This window comes from Schistocerca cancellata, chromosome 4 (assembly GCF_023864275.1).
Source record: "Schistocerca cancellata isolate TAMUIC-IGC-003103 chromosome 4, iqSchCanc2.1, whole genome shotgun sequence".
Lineage (NCBI taxonomy): Eukaryota > Metazoa > Arthropoda > Insecta > Orthoptera > Acrididae > Schistocerca > Schistocerca cancellata.
Window position 1 is genome coordinate 646,728,599 of NC_064629.1, and position 25,618 is coordinate 646,754,216.

General features: G+C 38.2%; 1 protein-coding gene across 2 annotated transcripts in view; it reads left to right on the forward strand.

The window, feature by feature from the left end:
• Window positions 1-25,618, forward strand: part of LOC126183288 (transcription initiation factor TFIID subunit 3) — a 344,471-nt gene that overhangs the window by 233,303 nt on the left and 85,550 nt on the right. Inside the window, exons 8-9 of one of the 2 annotated variants that reach the window (XM_049925123.1) lie at window positions 5,208-5,371; window positions 18,557-18,672. In XM_049925123.1, the coding sequence (XP_049781080.1) occupies window positions 5,208-5,371; window positions 18,557-18,672 (280 nt within the window). Of the gene's footprint in view, window positions 1-5,207; window positions 5,605-18,556; window positions 18,673-25,618 lie in introns of both variants that reach the window. The other variant, XM_049925122.1, reaches the window with a different exon arrangement.

Consider the following 25,618-nt stretch of genomic DNA (forward strand, 5'->3'; position numbering starts at 1 on the left):
ATGACTTACAATATATGTTTTTGCTCCACTTTCTTACGACATGCAGAGACAGGGAATTGCACCCTAAAAGCAATATACTGCTTGCTATAAGATACAGCCTAGAGCCTGTATCTTGTTTCCGTACCTACCTTAAGCTCAATTGGTCACCCATACATTGCCATCTTAAGCAAAATGAGCTGGGGCGATGCTTGTGGGAAACCTCAGACAGTCTCAGAGTTGAGAGAAAACACCGGAGCCTCCAAAAACCGGTCTGCAGCTTGCTGACTATCACAAAATGTCACCAAATGTGTGACATACCCCACAAATGACCTCAGGGCAGGACAGCTGACTAGCCTGTTAATTGGAAGGGGAGTGATGCTGTGTGAACGTTTGTGGTGCTGTGATTGACTTGAAAACGCTGATCCCAACACAGATAAAGATGGGCAGCACTGTGATGTCACTGCACTCAAATTGTCAATGGTCCGTGTCTTCAACAGAAGGCAAGGCTGCCTGGCTCACCCCACAGGGCACCGGGTGCTGTTTACCTCACGTGTCTAATTTTGCTACCTGCAAATAGTTGGACAGTATGTCCTTTCCACTTCAAGTTCATGCAGTTCTACAATCGTAGCAACTTTAGCTAAGAAAGGACTAGACAATGCCAGTGCCCTAGTTTAGACCTTGGGGTTGAATATTAACCAGAGCATACAACTGTCCAGAGCACTTGTGCTGTTAATTAAACAGTAATCATGCCGCCACCATGTTGATTTGTTGACCAAAATACTGTATGAGCAACTGACGTAGATCCTCAGCCTTAAGTTTCTCATGCTTGGGTTCAAATTCTGCACGTTTTCATACAATCCTGCACTGCTGGACAGTAACAAGGCAGCTTTATCAACTGGATTGACAATACACCTTACCTGGCCGTGCATAACAACTGACGCTGGTAGTTCTCCCATCTTCCTGTAGACTTGCCGAAGCCAGTGAATCGTGAATGGCATTGGGACAACAAAGGGGAAGACTTCTGTGTAGGCACCTAGTTCAACACCAGTTCGGTATGTATAAAGAGCAATTCCGCACTCTTTATTTGAGCAGTTCCTATGTCTAACCCTGCTGCAGATGTTGGTGCTGCTCCTGGAGATGTAATTGCTTGTGCCAGCATTGCAAAAATACTGGCTACATTATGGCCATGATTTAAAACTATGAAAATGAAAAGCATCACACACACACACACACACACACACACACACACACACACACACACACACACACACACCGGGTGATCAAAAAGTCAGTACAAATTTGAAAACTTCATAAACCACGGAATAATGTAGATAGAGGGGTAAAAATTGACACACATGCTTGGAATGACATGGGGTTTTAAATGTCCGACAGATGGCGCTGGACAGCAAAACGTCAGTGACTGCGCATGACAATCGTGTATAAAAGGATCTGTAATGAGAGAGAGATTCAGATGTGCCAGCTGTCGCAGCATGTTGATGTTACCTGAAAAGGTGTTTTTAGTGAATCTGTATTATCAGAGTGGGGAATGTGCTAGTTCAGCATTATGATCCTATCGCCGTAGGAAGGGGATTCGAACGGGTAAAGGTCCATTGACAAATGCAGCTGTGGCGACCGAGCACAAGGCGTAATGCTGCTGAGACAGTTCAGGAAGAAATTGAGACTGTAGCGGGTTCATCTATGGACGGGGAACTCGGCGCTCTTGCAGTCACACATCGCACTGCCATTCCATACCACTACTGCTTGGTTGGCACTGAGGCATACCCTCCAATGCTATCCGTACAAAATCCATTGGCATCATTAACTGTTACCTGGCGATTTAGTGAAGTTGAGGGCATTTGCGGTGTGGACGTTTCAAAAGATGGCGGAAGATGACGATTGGTTGAGTAACGTGTTGTGGACCGACGAAGCTCATTTCATGCTCCGAGGGTCTGTCAACACCCACAACTGCAGAATTTGGGCTACCGAAAATCCTAGAACCATCGTGGAAACTCCATTTTTGAACTTTTGTATATTTTTGGTTCTAATAAAACCCCATGTCATTCCAAGCGTGTGTGTCAATTTGTACCTCTCTATCTACATTATTCCGTGATTTATTCAGTTTTCAACTTTATACTGACTTTTTGATCACCCAGTACATAAGAAAGTGCTATGTCACTACTTTAGACCAGTACAGGCATGACAACATTGCGAAACCATCACTGTTGTCACAAAATGTTGTTATATTAACCAATGGTGACTTGATTACAAGGCCAGGGAACTGAACCTGGGAAGATGGAATGAAACTCAACATGTCAGTCAATCTACGTTGGAACAGAGTGTCCAGTATGTATTGTATCTACCCACTGCAGTTGGCAACTCTGACAAAATGCACACTGAATGCCGTGAATGTGCACATTTCTCAGAGGGTTGTCATGGTGCATTGCTTTGTGGAGACGCAAATTGTAGTGGTGGAAGCCTTTATTCAAATCGGTTATGTCGAGACTTGGTGGCCTTGTGACAGAATCGTAATGATCGCCATATGGCTTAACTTGAAATGCACCGTATTGTCAGGTGACTGAGACAGTGGAGGTCCACTGTTAGTTTTATGAACCAGCAATCACCAAGCGGGGAAGAAGTGATTGAATGTGTAAGAAGATGGTGAAAAAAAGTGTGCATATCTCTGGAACACAGTTCCAGACATCCAGCATTACAACTGTTTACTTGGTCACTTACTGGATGATTTTAAGTTTCTCTGTACAATCTGCACATAGTTCCAGAATTAGAGAGACATTGACAGGCAGAACAGACTCTTCTCTTGTTTCTCCAACAAGTGCTGATATCCAGCAAAGCAGATTTTTATGACTGCGTGTCTTAATAAATGAAACTTGATCCCAGGAAAATCCTGTCCTCAACATTTACACGAAAAGTTCTAGACAAGTCCAAAAGTTGTGGTGTAATGTGCATTTGGCATGTGTGAGATTTTTTTATCTTTCTTAATTGTGCCTATATTCTGAAAAACATTTCCAAACTGTTGGCATCTTGCTTTGTTGATGTGTGATAGCCATCCCATTCCCCAAATTTAACAACACTGGATTACTTCCTCTGAGGTTATATGAAGGAAAGGGTCTTTGATATAAAATAAGTTCTGTTCTGCAACATATGTAAGGTGGGTTATGGAAGCTGTTGTGCCCATTGTTGCTGGGATGGTTCCTTTGAAAGGGCATGGCCGACTTCCTTCCCCATCCTTCCCTAATCCGATGACCTCGCTGTTTGGTCTCTTCCCCCAAACAACCCAACCCAAATGTGCCCATTGTTTGTACAGTGTGGTTGGGTAATCCTTGAATATTACAAACTTTTAATAATTAACTAAAACATCAACACATTTATTTATAATATGTACAGCTTACTAAAACTATGCAAAACTTAGTATTAGCCGTTGTCTGTCCTAGACTGTTTCAGAAACAGTTCTGTATGGTCACAGTGCATTGACAACATTGCACAACATTTGCAGTTGTACTCTCACTGCAAGTCTTTCGAGATCTTGGCAGAGCTCGGTGTACGGTTTGATAAAAAGACACACCAACATATATATTTGCATGCAGGGAGTAGAAGCGTAGACAGCATACTCTGATGGTGGCAGTAGTGCCACCTGTAGGAACAGGGTGGTCCCTTTGGATAGCAGGGCTCGCAATGGTGGCTAATGGCGGCATTTTGTAATGACGCATCTCGTGTGGAGATATGGGCAGTGTGTGGCACACTGTGTGTGGTCAACATGAACATCATTGATATTGCAGAAGCCTCCCTGTGACACCTTGCTCTAGGTCCAGATTGTGGATATAGTATCAAGAAAACTTAATTACTTGAGTGGGTTATGATATTGGATGCACAAGGAAGGATTCCATTAGATAGGCTGTGAACAGCTTGGCGTTGGAGAGTGCCTTGTAAGTGTGCCACTATTTATTTTTAAGATTTACGTTTTGTTGACAGTATCAATCAACATTTCTTTCACTTATAATGTTTTTCTTCATGATATCCACCACGTTGTGTTTCCTTATTTGTGTGTAAGAGCATGTGTTCCCTGTTGGTAAAAGATCTTGACCTATGCTGGTATCCATGTTTTTGCTACATGAATTATGCTCCTATCATCTTCAAAGTATGTCCCAAATAGATAATCTGTATAGGGGCACAAACAGGTCGAAGTCTGGGGATGCCGGGTCTGTGCTACAGGATAAGGTAGTGATATTCATCCGAATTTAGTGGTGTGTTCATCACTTCAGAGACTTGGTTGTGGGCATGGATTGTCGTTGGGATTCTTTTGAGACCAAACACATCAGGAACAGGTCTTGAGTTAGTTCAGAGTCTTCACTTATGCCTCTGAGCTAATGATTGACCTTTTTGGAAACAAATCCACAAAAATGACACCATCACTATCCCAAAAGACCTTCATCATTACTTTGCTAGCAGAGGGAGCTGCCAGGAATTTCTTCTTTTTCGGTGATTACAGATAGTAGCACTCCAGTGATTGTTGTCTGTTTTTTGTGGAGCACATCTTGAGTACAGCTTCCATATCCAAGAGTCTCAGTCATTGGCAGATGCACTTCTAATGCTCACTGACAGCTGTAGAGCCAATTGTCTAGTTGTGATGCCCAGTCTGCCTGAACAATGCCATCCACATAGTTCACCGTGTTGAGAGCTAGTTGCAGTATTTCCTGCAGTGCTTTAAAATAATTTTTCTTGTAATGAGAAACAAACTGACACTTTCACTGATACTGGACTGACTCCACCTACACATTGCAGAAACTAAAATGCAAACATTTGCCGAAACACCAGAGAAAATGCACTTGATGGATCTTGGGAGAGACGTCCACTATATGATATTGCTGGCCAGTTTTGGCCTGTGGTCATTTTCAAATGTGTTTGCGTCATTGATGTAGGTGTCATATTTAAAACCTGTTTGGTGCTATGTGGGAACAAAGTACATTTGAAATAGCCACAGACTGAAAATTTATTTTTTTTTAAATTTTTTCGTCATTCAGAAATCACATCAAGGCTGTGTACCCACACATGAAGAAATTTATAGTCATTGTGTGTTTCTGTACTGTCCAGCTGTAGGAATGCATAATGATTTAAAACAGAGCTATCGAAGAAAGTTCTTTGATTTTTCACAAATGTGTGACCATCATTCGTATGTATTACCAAACCAAAAACAAAAACAATTTTTGTTACAGTGTGATAAAATCTTTCACAAAGAATCAAGATGATGAAGAAGAAGAAGACAGTGAGAAAGAGCAGCAGTGCTCTAGTACAGAAGAACCTGTCAAACGTGAACCTTCTCCTGAACTGGCTCGTATCTCTGCCCTGATCACAAGGCCGCCGAAAACCAAGCCTTCAAGTAAGCCCTCTGTTCCAAAGCCAGAAGAAACTATGGAATCCACTACCATTTCCATTTCTCCTGCAGCAAGCAGTACATCTTCTGCTGCATCCTCTCCTGAAAGTCCTCCAACTGTAACATATACCAAATTCAAAAAGAGTCCAAAGTTTAATCCCAAATTCAAGGCCAAAGATGTTACAAGGAAAATTGGGGCTGAAGTGGAAGAGCAGAAGGAACCAGTAGCATATTATTATGTAAGTACTGGAATATATTGTATCCAGTTACAGACTAGATGTTTCGCATGTAAAGATCATCAGTTCCATTAGGATTAAAACTCGTGATCACTGTTCATCTCAAAAAATTCTTTTAACACAGCATAAAATTAAATTAGTATCTTTGAGAAATGGAACATTTCAAATTTTAGTTAATTCAGTTGACTCTCATAGGTGTTCAGCATATGCTGTTATTTTTGCTTCAGTGAGTTCGTTTCTACACTGTAATGTGTCATTGTTTGAACACATACATCCACTGAATGTGAGGCACTGTTTCTCTACTACAAATGTCTTTTTGATGGCAGTCCACATTTTCTGTTGGCAGTGGAAGCTGTCATCTCTGTCTGTCTCTAAAAATGATGAATCTGGTTAACATAATGAATTGTCTTTACATAAACTGTTGATTGTGTAGTGATTCATATGACACCACGTGTCTAGGTTCCCATTTGAATTTATACTTTTTACATTCTAAGCTGATGATGCAGCATGCTTGGCACTAGACATCACATTCTGTAATTTATACTACCTAAGAAATTCAAATATTTGACTTTTTTCAACAGAAATAATAATAATTTCTTTATTTTCATACATAAGCTAGAACAAAAATATGAAACATCTCTTTACATAGGTGTATTTTATACATTTCATGATTATGGATGTTCATGATTTGATGATTTGATGAATGTGGACTAATGATGAAGTGTTGCTACAGCTGCTGTTACTTCTCACCTTCGCCTGGGTACAACATAGTATGTGCCATCTACAGGTGTTAGTATTAGTCTGCAGGTGACGACAAGATTTCTTGAAGAACAAAGGGGAATTTTTCATGTAACTGCCATGTAATATTTATTAGTTTTCATTGCTTTTGGCCATGATTCCACTCATATCCATTACCTTGTCCTTCTTATTCCTTACCAATTTAAGCTAACAATAACAGTCTTTTGCTTTCTTTAGTGATTTTATGTTACCTTTGTACATTTGTTTGTCTATGGAGTTGTTATTTTTCCTTTATTTTTGTTATTATTTGATGATCAAATCAGTGGGCTGTGGAATTAGTCATTTGGAGGTTACTTTTAGTTACTCAGCATTTGATGAAATTTTGGTAGAGTATCTGCAGTGGTATCAGTTTGCTTTCTTCCATTCTAATCTCTCATCTGTTCTTACCTGAGCTACAGTACTTTATGATGAGTATTTTTTTTTCTTTTTTTTTAATGGAAGATGAAGGTTTCTTAGGTGAAAAAGGCATCATCCTGAAAATTATAATTTAAATACTGTAACAATTGTTTGTCCTTTGGATTTTGATGATGCAGATCCTGAGAAATCTGAATCTCTATTCTGACTTTCCTACAGTTAACATTAATGACACATGATTACTTATTTAAGCAAACTTGAGCATGGTTATATTCACATTCTGTGTAATAATTGTGTTACAGGTGTTGGCATGGTTTCTATGATTTTCTGTAGCAGTACTAACTGTATGATGTTTGGGAATGAGTTGAATCCCTACATAAATCTTCACATCTGAAGAGCACCTAGTTAGTTATAGCTTTTATCATTGCTGTACCATTTTATCTTTCTTTTCCAGTGTGAGACTACACAGCAACAGATATGCTTGTAACTTGCTCTTAGGGTGCCTTTTTCATTTTTCATACCAATGATTTCTCTGCCGATTCTCCAACAACAATCAGTTTTAGCATGTTTGTAACTCAGTATCAATGATAGGTCCACTTCAGAACTTGTGATATGGTTTTGTAAGGCTGTGAATATTTATTGTCACTACAATTATTTTTATTTTGCATTTGGTTATGTATTGTGGTATCACTTCTACAAGATTTAGGAAGTGTCCTCTAGCCAAAGGTATCATAATGTTCATAAAAGCAAATCTAACCCCCCCCCCCCTCCTCCTCCTTTTTTTTAAAGCTTGAATTTGCACGTTTCAATAGGGGAGAGACTGCATAGTGGAAGAGTTCCAATGTCAAAATGTAATTTGCAAAGATCAGATAGAAAAATGTTTTGGAGAAATTATTGTTTACAACATATGAAAAACCAGGTATTCGTTTGGAAATATGCAGCAGTGTAGACATAGTCACTATATCAACAATTATGATTGGGTAATTTTTAATATAGTGATTGACATTCAGACCTACCACCCCTCCCCTCCCCCTCTCCTTATTTCAATGCAGTTTTTGAGCTTGAGTGGCAATTAAGCAGTATGTGTAATATTAATCATTGATGATACATTGATGGTAAGGTTTATAGACAAACATGCAGTGTTAGTACTATTTTTTTGTTTGTTAATATTCAAACAGAATAGTTATCATGTTAAAACGTAAAGCTGTCATCAATCCAAAGGTTTGTTTGGACACCACAGTGCTTGACCAGGCATGGTACTTTTAGAGGTGGTATGCTGTTGACTTTCTTTGACATTTGAACTGACTTACCCAGCCAATTTTTTGGGGACCTACAGTGTAATACGTACTCCGAACCACAGTACAACCCGGCATTTTTCACATAAAAAAAGAAATGCTTAAGGTAAAAAAAGTGATAATTGACAGATTAAAGTCATAGGACTGACTGGGGATCAAACCCAAGGCCTTGGGAGCCATAGTCCCGCTCTTTATCCCTGAGTCGTCAAATATTACGATTATAAAATATAAGGTACGAATTAAACTTGTGCAGCTTTGTCAGGAGAACTTGCAAGACATGCAGATGGAGATGATGTGATCCAAGCAATTGAGCATACTCATATATTTAATTGGGAAATGTAACTGAGAAATTCAAATTCACTTCCTTATCCAGTTATTAGTTTTAATCTGTCCTAGAAGTTCCTTATCTCTTGTGTTGCTTAACACAGCCTTTTGGCTGTTGCATTCTATCAGAAACTTAAATATAAGAGATTCTGGAGGAAGGGAGCATCACACATCAGAGAAGCATGTCTCCCATCCCATTTCATAAAGATCCTGAGCAGTTTCCTTGAAATTTTAACAAGATTTTTCATTGATTTGTGTAGTATCGAAACTGAGTCTCATCCTTGGACTGAATGAGTGAATATTGCCTTATTTGGTAGTGTCAGTTTATTGTTCACTTTTAGAGGTGTATTGGGTATTATTCATTAAGAATAGTGTCATAATATTCTTGCTTGTTATGGAGGCAAGTAGTATCTATAACAACACTCCTTACTTACATTTTAGAATTGATAAACACTAGAACATAAAATTGTTCTGGTATTAATAATCAGAAGAGGGTGATAAAATTTAGTTGTGCATGTTTCTGTCCCTTTCCTCTGTGCATCTTCTCTTGTATGAGGAAATGTAGCCAAAGTCCAAAAAGTTTTAAATTGCTTATGTTGTAATATTCAGAAAAAGTATCAATATTACTAGGAGTCTGCAAAATTCTGCTGTGGCTCATTACAGAAGGCTAAACCCAGTGTTTTTTCTCTCTCTCTTATAGTGTATGCAAAGAAGGTATTTTGAGCAGCATTCTATGAACAGAGGAGACATTGACTGGAAGCTGTATGAACACTTTTTCCCCTTTTTTGAGATCCTGCTGTGTCTTGTGGTTCTTTCTTATTTTATGTTTGCAGTAGGAGTGTAAGTCAGTTCAAATTCTGTGTGTTAGATTTCAAATATATTTTAAGACACTCATTTGTATCTCTAGGTATTTGGCTGATAGTTTTAGTCTTTGTACCCAGAAAAGCTCTCTGCCTTGTTCACATTGATGGATTCAAATTACTGGAAAAAAAAAAAATATTCTGTGTCATGTACGAAGGTTGAAGTACTCCCAGAGATTCAACCGAAAGGTGGCAGATAAAGATTTATGTTGAGTCTGTCCCTTTCATGGTTTGATTTGTGTGGCAGGAAAAAGTGTGTGCCCCTTGCCAAATTGGTTGACAAATTTTAGAAACGATTGTACAATGTGCGAAAATAACAAGAAGTAGAAAGTCATGTGTATTGTACACATCTAAATCACAACGCAAGTGATGTGCAATTGGGCAAACACAGTAGCAAGTTGACTAAAACGACTGTGTGTTGCATTACTTTCGTGGTTTGTGGAATTGTAAGAATGAAATCCCAATATGCGATTTTGTGAATATAATGGGTCTGTTTGGTGATTTTTTTTCCCTTGTATTTAGTATGTTGGCAGTAGTGTGGGTCCTCTCTGTTGTTTTGTTCCTTCCGATGTAGAATGTGTTTTTGAAGGACAGGTCTTGTGGATCTGCAGCCTACTCCTTATTATGTGCATGAATTTTCATTGTGACAGCATGATTGTTTTAATGAGTTCAGCTTCTAGTGTTAAATATAATAATCATGGGGTTCTCCTGTATATGAAAATCTCAGTGTGTTGTTCTGAAGGATCACACCAGTCAATAAGAAAAAGGAGGAAAAAAGTGGGCGGGAGAGTTTGATTAAGTTGCAGGTGATCCAGTGGAAACAGTAATTCATGTCATACATAATGTTATTAGTGCTAAAGTTGTTACTACATAAGCTACAGCTTTGTAGTTCCCCAGTTACTTCTATGTGGCCAGTTTCTACCCTTTAGTTGTGTATTAATTGTGCACATAAAGATTCTGGTTTGCACTGTAATTTTTTATGAAGTTCTTGATATCGCTGATGCAGAGCACACTCGCTGTCTGTTTTTACATAATTTAATTTTAAAATTCATTTATTGTGTTCGTTTCTGCACCACTATTTACTTATGACAAGAGAGGCAGATCTTCAGATGCTCATTGTTTGTATCATTGCAACTTACAAATTTTGGGAATATAATAAATAACATCAGTATAATAAATAACATCTGGAAAATAGAATGCATTTGTGGATGCAATGAAGTATTATAAAAATGTATAGTTTAATTGGTGTTGTTTTCTCTCTTGCAGTACATTGTACAAAATTTACCGCTATTATCTGTGCTTTGGTCATAAGCAGAATTTTTATATTATGAAACTAAATCCATAAACAAGTGGGATGAATGGAGTCACGAGCATGGGGAGGGGGGGGGAATGAATACACACACACACACACACACACACACACACACACACACACACACACACACACACACACACCTGACCTGCTATCAGAGGTGGTATGGCAGAAGACAAGGGTTCTTCAAAGAATGGATAATGAAAAGGGGAAATAATCATCTTTTGTACATTCCAACAAGAAGCTATGATAGTTTCACTGAGTACACTTGTTTGTTTGTATTAATTTTTCTGTTGCCTTCAGTTTTGTTATGGCTGTTAGAGTAGTTAGAATTTCATAACAAACTTGTAAGGTTGGGTGTCTCATTTATTGAACTTCAATGCATGTTTGAAGATGCAGTGTAATTGAAGAAAGTGAATAGAGTTTGCATGTGTGATAGTGGCTGTTGCTTTAAGCTTTGTGTTTTGATACATTGACATATGTTTTTCATTGTGAAGTTCATAATTAGATAATGAGTGACTGCATGAAATATAAATAGGGGTGCACACTTCACTGATTCTGAAACAAATGACACAATTTTCTGAAAACTGTAAAATTATTGTAACAACTAATCTCCAAATTGAATGTTTTCATAACCCTATCCATTGGGTTTATTCTCTTTTAAGTTCTATCAAGTTCTTATGTATATGTTCTTTTTGTTTTTCATATGCAATAATGTTCCTCCTTTCAGTGCTTATATTCTAAATTATATGTCAAGTATAGAAGCAAACTTTTCTTGTTGCATGCAAATAGTGAGAGATTTTCAGCTTCCTTGCCAAATGATATTAATTTAAATTGTATACAGTTTTATCATTCGGTATTCCATGTTAATGAAAAGGTTCTAGATGACTGATGACATGGCCAGAACTGCAGCCCTTGTAGAATGCAATTTTATCGTATGTGCTTGGTAACATCTGAATGAATTTCTGGTTATATCTGATGCAATTTGCTCTCAGAAATGTTGTTAAGTATGTGCACGAAACCTGGAGACGTTAAAAAAGATTTCTCAGAGCATTAGTGTCTGTTACAGCTCTGTTGGTAAGGAGCCCATTCTTAAACCACTAGAGAAATGTGTATCTGCAGGTACTAGTCTGGCCATTTTGACTAGTGCTTGTGTAATGCAAGTAATAATGTATTTTTCCATCCCAAGTGCAATAAAATTTAAAGTTACTATGCATGTTGCATTTTTGAGATTGACACTTGTGTTATCTGCTCACCCCCATTTTCCTCCGATCTTCATCCTTGGTATTTGCATGACTACTGGTGCCACATTACTCTGAAACATTTGGTGCTATCTAAAAATAGAAAAAAAGGTGTGCAAGCTGTTGAAATCCTAAGCTGGTCTAAGGTGTGATACTTTTCTGGTCATTTACATAATATACAGAAAACTGGATGGCTCATAAGTGCATAATTAGTATTGTAGTGTTCGTGTTTATCAGATCCATTCCTGGTTGCAAATATAGCAATGAAATGTTTGCATTTGTTGCAAAGAGTGTAGATAACTAAGAAATTAAATGATTTTTTGAATGCTTTTCTATGATCTTTGCAAGGACAAGTTGTCTGTGTTTGTTAGTGCCCCGAACAATGAGTAGGCAGTAAGATAAGATGCAAGACCAACTGTTGAACTAAGGGGAGGGCTGTATTTCAACAAAACTACCTGCTTATTTTCAAAGTATCATATCCCAGATTTGTCACTGAAGACCCTGAATGAAACCATTAACATGGGTACCATGGAAGTGGTACTGGTGTCTGTGCCACAAAAACTGGCAGCACTCAACTTTTCTGCATCGCTGAGAAAACAGGAAAGTCACAGCAGCTGTAGAAAGAATGGCCATCAGTTGTTTCTCTAAATTCACCATAAATTTGTATACCATACCATATGTTCAAAAATGCCAGAATAATGAAGTTGTTAATGTATCATAACTCAGTACCTGAACTTTCTACTTCTAGTCTTTTGAAGCCTTAGATAGTATACTGTAGTGTTCACATTGACTCACATTGGAAGTGGGATGATAACATTATAATTTTCACAGTAAAGGATGGCAAGTATTTTTTAACCTAATCTTGTGGAGCATTAGCATCCATCATCATTTCTTACTCTCATATGGATGACCTGGGATCACTACTTGTTGCAAGCAGGGTTTTATCCTTGACCAGAGGACTAGAATGGGGACCAAAGAACACCATGGAGACAATATAGGAGTTATTTGAAAGAGAATTAGTGGCTCCTGCTTCAAAAGCCAACATTTGTCAGGAAAGTATTGTTCTGAATCTGTAATATGTTCTCCTTTTATGGCTTTTTTTTTCCCTACAGTAAAACTTTTCTGATAGCTCACTTTAAAAATATATATATATTTTTTTATCAGAAAAAAACATCTATAGTTACTTCATTGCAGAGTACGTGGCAATTAAAGCCACATTTAAAACAAAAAAATAGTATTGAGACAATAACATCATGATTTCATGTTTAGTAGGTAGCATGCAATGATAGTAAACAATTCACAGCACATGCATTTGAAAGTAAGTGGTATTTATTCTCATAAGACATCATAGTGTATGCCAAAAATATTATTGAAATCTGAAAAATAGAAACTTCCATGTGTAGTCGTGGTACAGTTACTTAAAATGGAAACTTGTTTAGTGTTACTGAGGTTAGCTAAAATGTCATCCTTGTAACAAAGATTATTTTTCTTTTTGTAATTCCATGTTTTGGAAATTAAGAGTTACACAGCTTCAGCCTTCCCTGTTGGCAAGTAGAGATACTTGGATATATTTGGATCGGGCTGCTCCAATGTATTTTAGTTGTTGACTATGGGTGCTCTGGGCTGCGATTCGCTGTCATCTTTGACTTTTGTGAAGTTTTTCCTCTGTCAATTGAATAGAGTGGTGTGTAGCTTCTGTACAGCAAAATTCAGTACTTATCAGAAGATAATTAAATACCACCCATTGTGATAATATATTAGTAATAGGCTTCAATTAAAGACATATCTTCTCAGAATAAAAAGCGTTGTCCACCATCTGCGAATTATCCATGATGAAACATCCACTATGTACTAAATAAAGCTGCTAGATATATTTAATTAAAAAAACCAACTTCCACAGATAAATGAAATAAAAGTGGGATATTTTGTTTTCATCTTCACTTCTCCTACTTACTTTTTTGCCATCACCTTTCATTTCACCAAATTTGTTCCTGTTGTCAGTCTCACAAGGTACACCTTGACTGCAGGGTAAGGAGTTCAATCTTTAGTAAAGCTCATTTGAAAGTGTTCTATGAACAGTTATGACAGGAAAAATTTTAGCTGCTAATAACTCACCATGTGCATCTGGAGGGTGACAGAAAATGGGTGCCTGGTAGGTGTAGAGATTAATCTTTTATGGGATTTACACTATGTGATCAAAAGTACCCGAACACCTGGCTGAAAATGACTTAAAAGTTCATGGTGCTCTCCATCGGTAAGGCTGAAATTCAATATGGTGTTGGTCCACCCTTAGCCGTGATGATAGCTTCTGCTTTCGCAGGCATATGTTCAAACAGGTGCTAGTAAGTTTCTTGGGGAATGGCAGCCCATTCTTCATGCAGTGCTGCACTGAGGAGAGGTATCATTGTCGGTCGGTTAGGCCTGGCACGAAGTCGGCATTCCAAAACATCTCAAAGGTGTTCTATAGGATTCAGGTCAGGACTCTGTACAGGGCTTTTATTGTCGTGTAACCACTCCACCACAGGCCGTGCATTATGAACTGGTGCTCGATCGTGTTGAAAGATATCATCGCCATCCACGAATTGCTCTTCAACAGTGGGAAGAAAGATGGTGCTTGAAACATCAGTCTAGGCCTGTGCTGTGATAGTGCCTTGCAAAACAAGAAGGGGTGCAAGCCCCCTCCATGAAAAACACGACCATACCATAACACCACCGCCTCTGAATTTTACTACTGGCAATATACACATGGGCAGATGACGTTCACTGGGTATTTGCCACACCCACACCCTGCCTTCAGATTGCCACATTGTGTACCATGATTCATCACTTCACACGTTTTTCCACTGTTCAGTCCTCCAATGTTTACACTCCTTACACCAAGCGAGGCGATGTTTGGCATTTGCCGGCGTGATGTGTGGCTTATGAGCAGCCGCTCTACCATGAAATCCAAGTTTTCTCACCTCTCACCTAACTGTCATAGTACTTGCAGTGGATCCTGATGCAGTTTGGAATTCTTGTGTGATGGTCTGGATTGATGTTTGCCTTTTACACATTATGACCCCTTCAACTGTCGGCTGTCTCTGTCAGTCGACAACAAGGTCAACCTGTACACTTCTGTGTTGTATGTGTCCCTTCACGTTTCCACTTCACTATCACATCAGAAACAGTGCACCTAGGGATGTTTAGGTGTGTGGAAATCTCGCGTATAGGTATATGACACAAGTGACACCCAATCACCTGACCATGTTTGAAGTCTGTGAGTTCTGTGGAGCACCCCATTCTGCTGTCTCACAATGTCTAAGGACTACTGAGGTCACTGAGATGGAGTACCTGGCAGTAGGTGGCAGCACAATGCACCTAATATGAAAATATGTTTTTGGGGGCGTCCGGATACTTTTGATCACATAGTGTATTTATTACACTTCACAAAATAGACATTGCTGACATAAAGACACACCATTAAAAGGTTCGCTTCATTAAAATCAAAGGCAAACTCCATGGGAGTTACAAACTGTGCTGGACGTTCAGCTAGGTATCCATTGTTAAAAAATGCCTAGAGAATCATGTTGTAACTGGGTGATGAGAACTGATGGAATGTGATGGCATTCAACTGAATGAGAAACAGTCTGTCATAAATCTCATTATGAAACTGCCTATCCTTTAAGGCATAGCTGCAGATAGTGTGATAATATGTTTTGTAGGCATGGGAAAAACACACATCCAGAGGCTGAATTTGTTCAGTGGTTCCAGGTGGTATGAATTTCAATGTCAGGAGAGATAGAGTCTTCTAAAGGAGTACGATTTTTATACACAGATCAGGAATCAAGCAAAAGCAAGTTATTTTGACCAGATAGTGGCCACAAGCAGTGCTCGTACCATAGGTGGAGTCTAACATCCGTTTTCCCACTCTAGCTTGCTGAAACATAATTATTCCCTACTGCCCTTACAAGATCACGCACATGAGGAAGAAGTGTAAGGGGCAGAGCACCTCCAGTGTCTTGCAACCAATTTAGCAGTCAACCAAATTACCAGTCAGCATAATTGTATTTGAATGCATTTTGGCATTGATACGATTCTCTTGGTACCTTTAATTGACAGGTTTCCTTTAATATGCATTTCCTCTTCAAATGCCGATTGGTCGGAGTTGAAAACAAATTCCGTACTGAATGATGGGATAAATTTGTTTATCTCATCTGCAAGTTTTTGGGCTGATTCCTCAGTTTGCTGCGCATTGTCAGGTTGATGCTTTGTGTGAAATTTCGTTATATTACGTTTTTCATTTCTGTTACACTGTTAGAAGTTAGACAATCATCCACTGCTTCCCTTGAAATCACTATAACCTATGTCTTGTGCAGTTTGATGTCCATATGTAGTATGTCACTATCATGCACATGCTGCAAATTGTATCGAGCATCATCAAAATGCGCCAATATCTGCTTTTGTAACAAGTGCGCCTTGTCCTTCCTTCAATATACATAGTTTATCTTGAGCACTGCACGGTTATATTGCTGCAGACTTCGATGTATGTAATCATGTTAAGTACCCCTCCTTTGACAACAACTGTCCTTTACTACATTTCACTGGAGACTGGATTTGTGAATCCCTGCCCAACAAGGATGATGAACTACATGGCTGTTTCAATATCACTTTCAATTTGTTAAGCATGTATTGTTGTCACTGTACTACTCATGTACATTGTCCGCATAGTTGAGCATGTACAATACCACACATTCCACTCGCTCATCTTGCAGAAATGCTAATATTTCATCAGCCACTTGTCTCTCTCTGTGTGAAATTCCTTGGGTTTCTTTCTGACAAAATGTCAATTTCAGCAACTGTTGCTGTAGATATAATGCAATTTTTGTTTTGTTTATTGTTGCCATTGCTCTGTTTTGTATCGACATCACTAGCACTGTAGCACTTTTTGAGTTACTTGTCTGTAGCCTCATGCTGTGCTCACCAGTGGATACCACCAGTCCCACCCCATGTTGCCATTAGCAGCCAATATTGTGGTTGAATGGTAGACAACATTTGGGGCAGTGAATGCCATAAACATCATTGGCCTTTTGCAACCTCCCACTAAAGAGGTTGCTTGTCTGTCGTCATTCATCATTGTACTTTTGCGACTCCGTGCACACACACGTATACACGAGCGCACATGCACGCATGCCGGACTAAATGTGCAAGTGAAATTCTACTTTAAACACCTAAGAAACCCAGTATATTTGAAGTAATCCCCATCATAGACTATGATTTCTTATGACACCATTTTATTTAGCCATACTTTGGTGTTGATGTGTTCTGTGACCTGACTGAAGATAGAATTATATTCGTAGAATGTTGCACAAACCTGTAACAGTTACCTGTTGCCACAAAGAAGTTTTCACTCTGCAGCAAAGAGTGCACTAAGAAATTTCCTGGCAGATTAAAACTGGGCCCTGGACCAGGTCTCAAACCCAGGTCCTTTACTTTTCGTGAGCAAGTGCTCTACCAACAGAGCTACAAAAGCATGACTTATGACTTGTCCTAATACCCTTACTTCTGCCATGGTTGTAAGTTGTGCTTCAGTTGCTTAGTTGGTAAAGCACTTGCCCATGAAAGGCAAAGGTTCTAGGTTCGAATCCCAGTCTGGCACAGAGTTGTAATCTGCCAGGGAGTTTCAGTTGCCTATTATACTGACAGTCATTCATGCTGATGATTTTATCGCTACCATCAAGCTACACTCATGGGTATTTGACTTAGAAACAGCTGCTTTTGTTGGACAGGTAGTAGAGCACAGCAAATCAAATAATTTGTGTGTTACGTAAAAATCATTTAACAGCATGCAAATGCCCAAACCCCTCCCATTTGTTTATTTACAACATGTAAGGACTAATGAGAGTACTTGTCTCAAAATAATGGAACATACCAACAGATCATTAAGTTCACCATCTAGAAATTGTACTTTGCCCTCTCTTCTAAAGTCAGTGACCATTGTCTATGGACATGTTAGTTGATCATACAGGTCATTATAACAGCTGTTTTGAGCTAATGGTGTTATCAGTGTTTGCCACAGATAGCAACAGGTTGTCAGAAGTAAACTCCACAAATAGGTTGTGGTGTGGTACAAGTTTGGGGACATTGCTTTGTGGCATGAACTGTGTCCATTTACCAACTATATGTCCTTTCACCAACTGTACAGTTTCTTCCCTTTCTAATTGGTGTGTGTGTGTGTGTGTGTGTGTGTGTGTGTGTGTGTGTGTCCATGCACATACATGCACATGCACGTTCACTAATATTGCTTAGAGCTGCTGTGATCTGAAGCTAGCTAATGTAGACTTACTCTTTGGCTAGCTCTTTGTCCTATTTTATGCACCTTAAGCTATATTATTTTCAGTGTAATTCATTCTTCTTACACCTTTTCATCTACTTCATCAGTAGTTACCAGCCTGTTTATAAACAGCATGCACACCTTACGGAGGTTGTAAGCACATTTCTGGGAGAGAGTGGATCATGTAAAGTGAGTCTCCAGGGATTTAAACTTTTCCCACATTTTAAGCATTTTAACATTTCATCCCCTTAAAGTAATTTTAGGCAGCATTTCTGACATGTCTTTATGTAGTTACTGTTGGAAGAACAGCAGAAGTGCACCTCAGTTTTTCAGTGTAATAGTTTTGTTTTGTCTTAATTTAAAAGAGAGATATGCATTTGGCATCGTTGGTGGTAAGCTGTTGCATGAAGTGCCTGCATGTGATCGTGCAGGCAGCTGATTACTTGCCATATGTGATACAGAGTCAAACCCTGAGAAGTGTGAGGATAGTGACTCTCCCTTAGAATGTGGGCTGAAGCCTGCAGAGAGTGGACAACCTACCCCTGCCCTGAAGACGATTGCGAGTGGACCTTTGCAGGTGAGTGATGTTCTGAAGCTCATAACTGCACAACAATCCAGCTCTTCAGTTTGCATTAGCTATACTGTAAGGACCTGACCTGTTAAATCATTCATTAACAGGTTTATGAAACTTAAACATTTATTTTGAAAATGTTTTGGGCATAATTTCTTAATAATTCTTTGCATTTTGTCCATGAAGGTAATTAATTTATTTGTCAGAATTACTAGTAAATTTGCATGTGTGAGCAAAAATCTATAATTTTCCCCAAGTGTAATGTCATATGTGCACTTGAATCTTTTGTTGATCAATTGTATATATCAGAAAAATTCAGTATTCATTTTAAAAAAGTGACAGTTTTTAATAATGTTTTACAAAGTAGCTAGACATTTGATACTACAGAACATACCCCAGTGTTCTCGTGATGTCGTGTAATAGTAGGGATATGATTCGAAGCCACTGGTTGATAATTTTTGTAGACTTTTTATGTCAGAGAGTAGAAGTGAAATGGCACAAGAACAAAGATTTTATATCTTTGGGAATATATGAACATGTAACAGCTTAATAAGGAGGAAATACCAGACTCCTGGTTATGTAAATCAGAAAATTTCTAATTAAAAGTTAAGTTTAGAGTGCAGGGGTATCGCATGCAGATGGCACACGAGCAATTCTTAAAAATATCTATTATGTGCTTGTTATTACATTACATCACATTACATCTTATGTCATACAGGGTGCACATAAAATCTGAAAATGACTCATTGGCCACATTTTGTATGCTCATATACATTGTCCTATGTCTAATACTGAACTACCTACAGTGTGTAAAAACATTTGAGCAATGCACATATTGTCACTTACCTTTCAGAAACAGAGATTTGGGTCTTAAGATTATGATTTCTGCCAATATAATATTTATTGCATGAAAACCTTATGTAATTTCTGTTATCTTTCTGTATATTCTCATCTGTTCATAAAGAAGGCCATAGCAGATATTACATGATGCACTTTTTTATGTGGCACCTGTAGTATCACTTTTTCCTCACATACTTTTATATTCACGTACTCCATCCACACATCATTTTACAAGTGTTGACTTTGTTACCAGTTGTCTTGCTTCATTAAAAAAATTGTTTAAACATTTTCTTGCATTCAGGCAATTAAAAAAAACCTGTTAGACATAATTTCACATGTGGGACAGATATTTTAGCTTATTTTTTTATATAATTTTGTCAGTTTTCTTAGAATACCTTTAGGAGCTGAAAAACTTCCTTTAATTTAAGTGACTGGGAGTTCTTAATTGTAGTGAGTGTCAATGAGAGAATGATGCAGTGCCATTACAGATATCTGAGAAATATTGTGTACCCTCCTTAATGATTAGGTTTCATTTTCTCAAGTGCTATGTTTCTTTCAAGTTAACCATTTACATTTGAGATTTTCTTTATTGTGGACAGCTATAAACTGTTGTTCACAAGCTAAAAAGTGTTACATAAAAATGTACCAAGTGTAATCATGTTTGTACAGTACTAATATTAACATCACTGTCGAGTTGGCAGTGTGTTAAAGTATTTGGGTGATACCATTCATAACAGGTTGAGATTTGTTGCTGACACAATTAACTTAGTGTATTTGTCTTAAAAATAATGTGTTCATTACAGTCTTTGGATAATCTGAGTTATTGATAAAGTGGATAGGAGATAGATCAAATAGTTCCACTACTTGTATTGTACTTGAAATTGTTCCAGGCAGATAATGCTGCAATTTACTTTTATTAGAAAATAAAGGTGTTATTTCATCTTACCACACTGAAACTGAGCGAACATTTATCTCTGTAATTACTGTCTAAATATGAAAATTTCTATTACTCCTCTCATTGGAACCTCTGCAGCACAAATCAGTGTTTTTTTTTTCCCTACTCCTCTTAAATACATACTCTTGTTCTTTTTCTGGACTTGCATCCTCAAGAAGGGAAATTGTAACTTACACATATAGATTTTGGTTTTTTGTAATTTCCTCAAATCGTTTAAAATGAATGCTGGGAAGGTTCCAACAGAAAGGCAAGAGCTTAATTTCCTATCCTTTCTTTTCACAAGACTCTGCCCTATCTCTAAGGAACTGACCATCAGTGGAACATTAAATCTTGATCCATTACTCTTCCTCCTCCTCCTCCTCCTCCTCCTCTAAAAACAGACAAGCCCTTGAACCCTGATCCTTCTGAATGGAAGGCCTTTGTATTAACCGCTGCATGGCATCAGTGGCCATCATATGGACTATGCTCCACCTGCAATTACACTTGCATTATGCAAAGCAGAGTATACTTTTTCACAAGAAGGTGTTGTAACATTGTGTATCAGTGCTTGTCTGTAGTGGTATCTTCAGTGAACACTAAATTTATGAATCTAGGTCTTCTTTTGCCACATCCTCTTGATGAAGGTGATGCAAGTAAAGTGAAGCTCAAGTTGTTTCTTAAGTTAAATGGGCAAGAAGGTTGAGGATAGTTAATATCAGAACACCACCACAAAAAATATTTGTTCTCACTAGGTTTGTAAATCATGGAAACATTTCCAGATCTGAAAGTTAAAGAAATACCAATTGTGCTGTTAATTTAATGATTACTGCCACCTTACCAAAACAGCCCGAACTTGGATATTTGGTTAGTTTGAATGAGTGATTTCATAAGACAGTTGCATCACTAGTGCAGTAGTTCTTATTAAACATTGTAATAATCATAACTTTGTTAGTAATCGTATATTGTATAGTCTCCCATGTGCTAAGAATGAGATTAAAATCGATTGAAGGAAACTGCCTAAGGTATATTAAAAAATTATGGTCTTTGAAACGCTCATTCCATACAGTGGTCTTGCAAATCGTAACTCAGAATTCACATGCATTATATTAGCAAATGTAACATAAAAGCAAAACAAGAAATTGGTTTTGTGATTAATAAAATATTCACTATAGAATTCTGCACTTCATATAAACGGTATTCTTACCATACCCAAGGGAAGTGTTATATTCCTAATAATAAAAATGGCTCTTTTCACTCTGATGAGATAAAATAAATTGGAGAAAGTATATATAGACCGTACTCCTATATAATTATGTATTGTTTGTTTGCCGCAGTTTAAAGCAAAATCAAATTATCTTCTAGATTGGGCCCATTCAGCAGGCAGCTAGGTGAGCACGAGTGCTCACGCTCGCTCACCACCTAACAAGGGAACCTCCCCATCGCACCCCCCTCAGATTTTGTTATAAGTTGGCACAGTGGATAGGCCTTGAAAAACTGAACACACATCAATCGAGAAAACAGGAAGAAGTTGTGTGGAACTATGAAAAAAATAAGCAAAATATACAAACTGAGTAGTCCATGCGCAAGATAGGCGACATCAAGGATAATATGAGCTGAGGAGCTCCGTGGTCCTGTGGTTAGCGTGAGCAACTGCGGAACGAGAGGTCCTTGGTTCAAGTCTTCTCTCGAATGAAAAGTTTATTTTTTTATTTTCAGACAATTATCAAAGTTCAAGCACTTACACATAGTCAACTTTGCTCTCCAAAATTCCAGGACATGTTCAGATTTGCTTGGACATATGCAGTATTTGACAGTCTACACACGGAAAAATTTGAAAACGTTAAAAACATGTTTTGACAGAGCACAGAGAAAACTGTGCGACCGTGAAACTGTTGCATTCATTTGTTGCAGTTTATGTGACAAACTCTTATGTTTTCATCACTTTTTTGGGAGTGATTATCACATCCACGAGAAAACCTAAATCGGGCAAGGTAGAAGAATCTTTTTACCCATTCGCCAAGTGTACAAGTTAGGTGGGTCGACAACATATTCCTGTCATGTGACACACATGCTATCACCAGTGTCATATAGAATACATCAGACGTGTTTTCCTGTGGAGGAATTGGTTTTCTCGATTGATGTGTGTTCAGTTTTTCAAGGCCTATCCACTGTGCCAACTTATAACTAAATCTGAGGGGGTGTGTGATGGGCAGGTTCCCTTGTAGGTAGTGAGTGCTTCTGGTAAAATATCGTGACCAGACATCGTTATGTAGGACAGAGGAAGTGCAAACTGTGCCCTGTCTTGCATATTTGGTTGGTTTGAGTGAGCAATTTCATAAGACAGTTGCATCACCAGTGCAGTAGTTCTCATTAAACAGAAAGGCAAGAGCTTATTTTCCTGTCCTTTCTTTTCTTATGACAATATGTTAAATTCATCATAGTTTTAAATGCAAGCATATTTAGTTAATGGCACAGTGCTTAAAGTGGCGAGTAGCTCTTTTAAAATCGGTGAAAAGTAGCATTATTGTCAGGTTAGGAACTTCAAAGAAAAGGTCAGGCACACCAGTATCAGTTTATAACATGTCAGTGCACGATGCCTATCTACAGTTAGAAGTCACAGACCTGCAATGTGACAGGCAGTTGAGTTATAAGTTTCATAAGAAAATGTCTTGTAGACTCTTATAAAAATTTCGATATAAATTTTCACAACTCCATAAGTTTTCAGCTACTATTATGTCAGTGTTAAGACCTACATATCTGTGAGAGCAACTTTTTTCTGCAAGGAAGAGAACAAAATCTACCAACAGAAGCTCACTGACTTCAATTTAAAACCTTATCTTCAAATTAGCAGTGCTCAGAAATTGTACCAGACATCGATGCATTTGTGAAAAGCAAAATAAGTAGTATTCATTGACATGCAGTATTTCTATGTTTAATGTGTGAATAAAATAGTCATGAAATACATTTTGATGTCAATTTAAACTTCATCTGAAAACAACATTCACCATAAGGCTGCATCACCCGTAAGAAATATCATCTTTTGTACTTAACTGCCCAATATTCATTTCATTATCAATTAAAATAAATGTAGGCTTAATTTCATTGTAATTTTTCATCAGTTCAACAATTTTATTAAATAAATTTGCCATGAAAGGCATTAATTAGCCACTGTGAAGCAATACATCTTTGTAGAACTATTGGCAGGCATACACAACAGTTTCTCCCCTCCTCTTCCCCCTCCATTACTGTGAGCCAGTTGATTGCTCACTGCTGTGGTGTAAGCGTGAGCCAGTTCACACAGTCTGATTGGTGAATGGGCCTGTTCTAGATTACTGAAGATAGGAACTTCGGATTTATTTTAACTTGTTTCTATTTCAAAAAGAATCATCCAGTTTTGCCAGGGTGTATCCTAGCAATACAGTCTTGGGTTACTTTGTGTACAACCAAAGTTTCCATTTACCTTTCACAAATGTTCGATACACCCTTCATCAGTTTCATTACAAACACCCAGACGATACTCAAGCTCATCCCATATTTTTGTAAGAATGCCTGGGAATATGGCTTTTATCACAGCTTCTGTCTGACGTAGCAGTTCGGCCAAACTTGTTTGAAGGGGACCCAAATGAATGAAGTCTTTCACAAGCCCTGCCTTGGAGGTCATTGGTGCAATACAAAATCTGTACACCTGTTACAACTGAAGCATTATTGAGGTAACTTGTTAAGAAATCCTGTTATGTGTAGGTTCCAATACAGAAGGGCTATGTTCTGTTGAAACATGAAATTTTCACCATGTGCCCACAATTGGGGATAAAGTGTAATCTCCAACATATCTAGGTACATGACATGGTTCTTGTACTCACCTTTTGATCAAAGAAGAATGAGCGTAAACCTTTTTCAGGAAATGGTGCAAAACACATGAAGCTTTGAAGAATCTTTCTTGTGCTTGACTGTATGTGTCTGCTGTGTTCACCTTATTCTTATGTTGTGGTTGTCCATTTTTCCACTTAAGTGCAGGGTAGCTGACCACTAAATGTGTAATAAATTGTTGTCTTCTATCTGCACACCCAGAACAAATTCATAAAATCCTACACATAGTTGTTTACACCATTATGAAAGGCTTTTAACAATGGCTGACTTGTGGCTGTGCGATTAATAGACTTCTGTGGACTACATGCACAACTCTGTTGAGTGCAATCTGCATTTTAAACTAGCACACTGTTATAACCTGTGGGTTTCTGTTTACATGAACAACCAATGTCTTGAAACTTCTGGTGCCATTATGCAGTGCTGTACTCTTGGAAAAAATCGTACTACATAGTTGTAGCTGAGTTGCACCTATTGAAACAAAACCAAAATGCCTTTTCTTGGTGTGTTATCCCATCTGAACTTAACGTTTGTTAGGTAATGACCAAGCAAGCTAGGTGCACCAGGGAGATGCCTACCGTTCCTTATCAGGGGCAAATTATTTAGTCTCACGTGAGTGCTTCGGTAGTTAGGTTTTTTAATGTGTGCATATTACTAGACACAGTTCATGCGTTTTTCTCAGGGTCTGCAGTAGATTTCCGTAGCATGAGTCGATAGTCGTTTGTTAGCTTGTTTTGAAAACTAGTGTGACTGCTGGTTGGCGTTAGTCAGTCAGGCAGTAGTAGCCGACCGCGTCAGACGCTACCAACAGATAAGTAAACCGCTTTTGTGACTTTTACGAGTTCCTAACCTGGAGCGAGTTTTATTATATCATCTGTATGCTTTAAAATTTAAAATCTAATAGCCACAGTTCTCGCGTTTTCATTTGCGTCAGAAAGTAAACCGATTTTGTGACATATTACAAGTTTCTTATCAGGGGCAAATTATTTAGTTTAACCTGAGTTCTTTGGTAGTTAGGTTCTTGAATATCTGCGTATTACTAGAGACAGTTCATGCGTTTCCTTAAGGTCTACATTAGAGATGCGCAGCACGTGCCGATAGTCTGTTGTAGAATTTTAGAACATGTCTTTTGCTCGAGTATCATGTCGTTTTTGGAAACTCAGAATCTACTATGTAGGAATCAACATGGATTCTGGAAACAGCGATCGTGTGAAACCCAACTCCCTTTATTTGTTCATGAGACCCAGAAAATATTGGATACGGGCTCCCAGGTAGATGCTATTTTTCTTGACTTCCGGAAGGCATTCGATACAG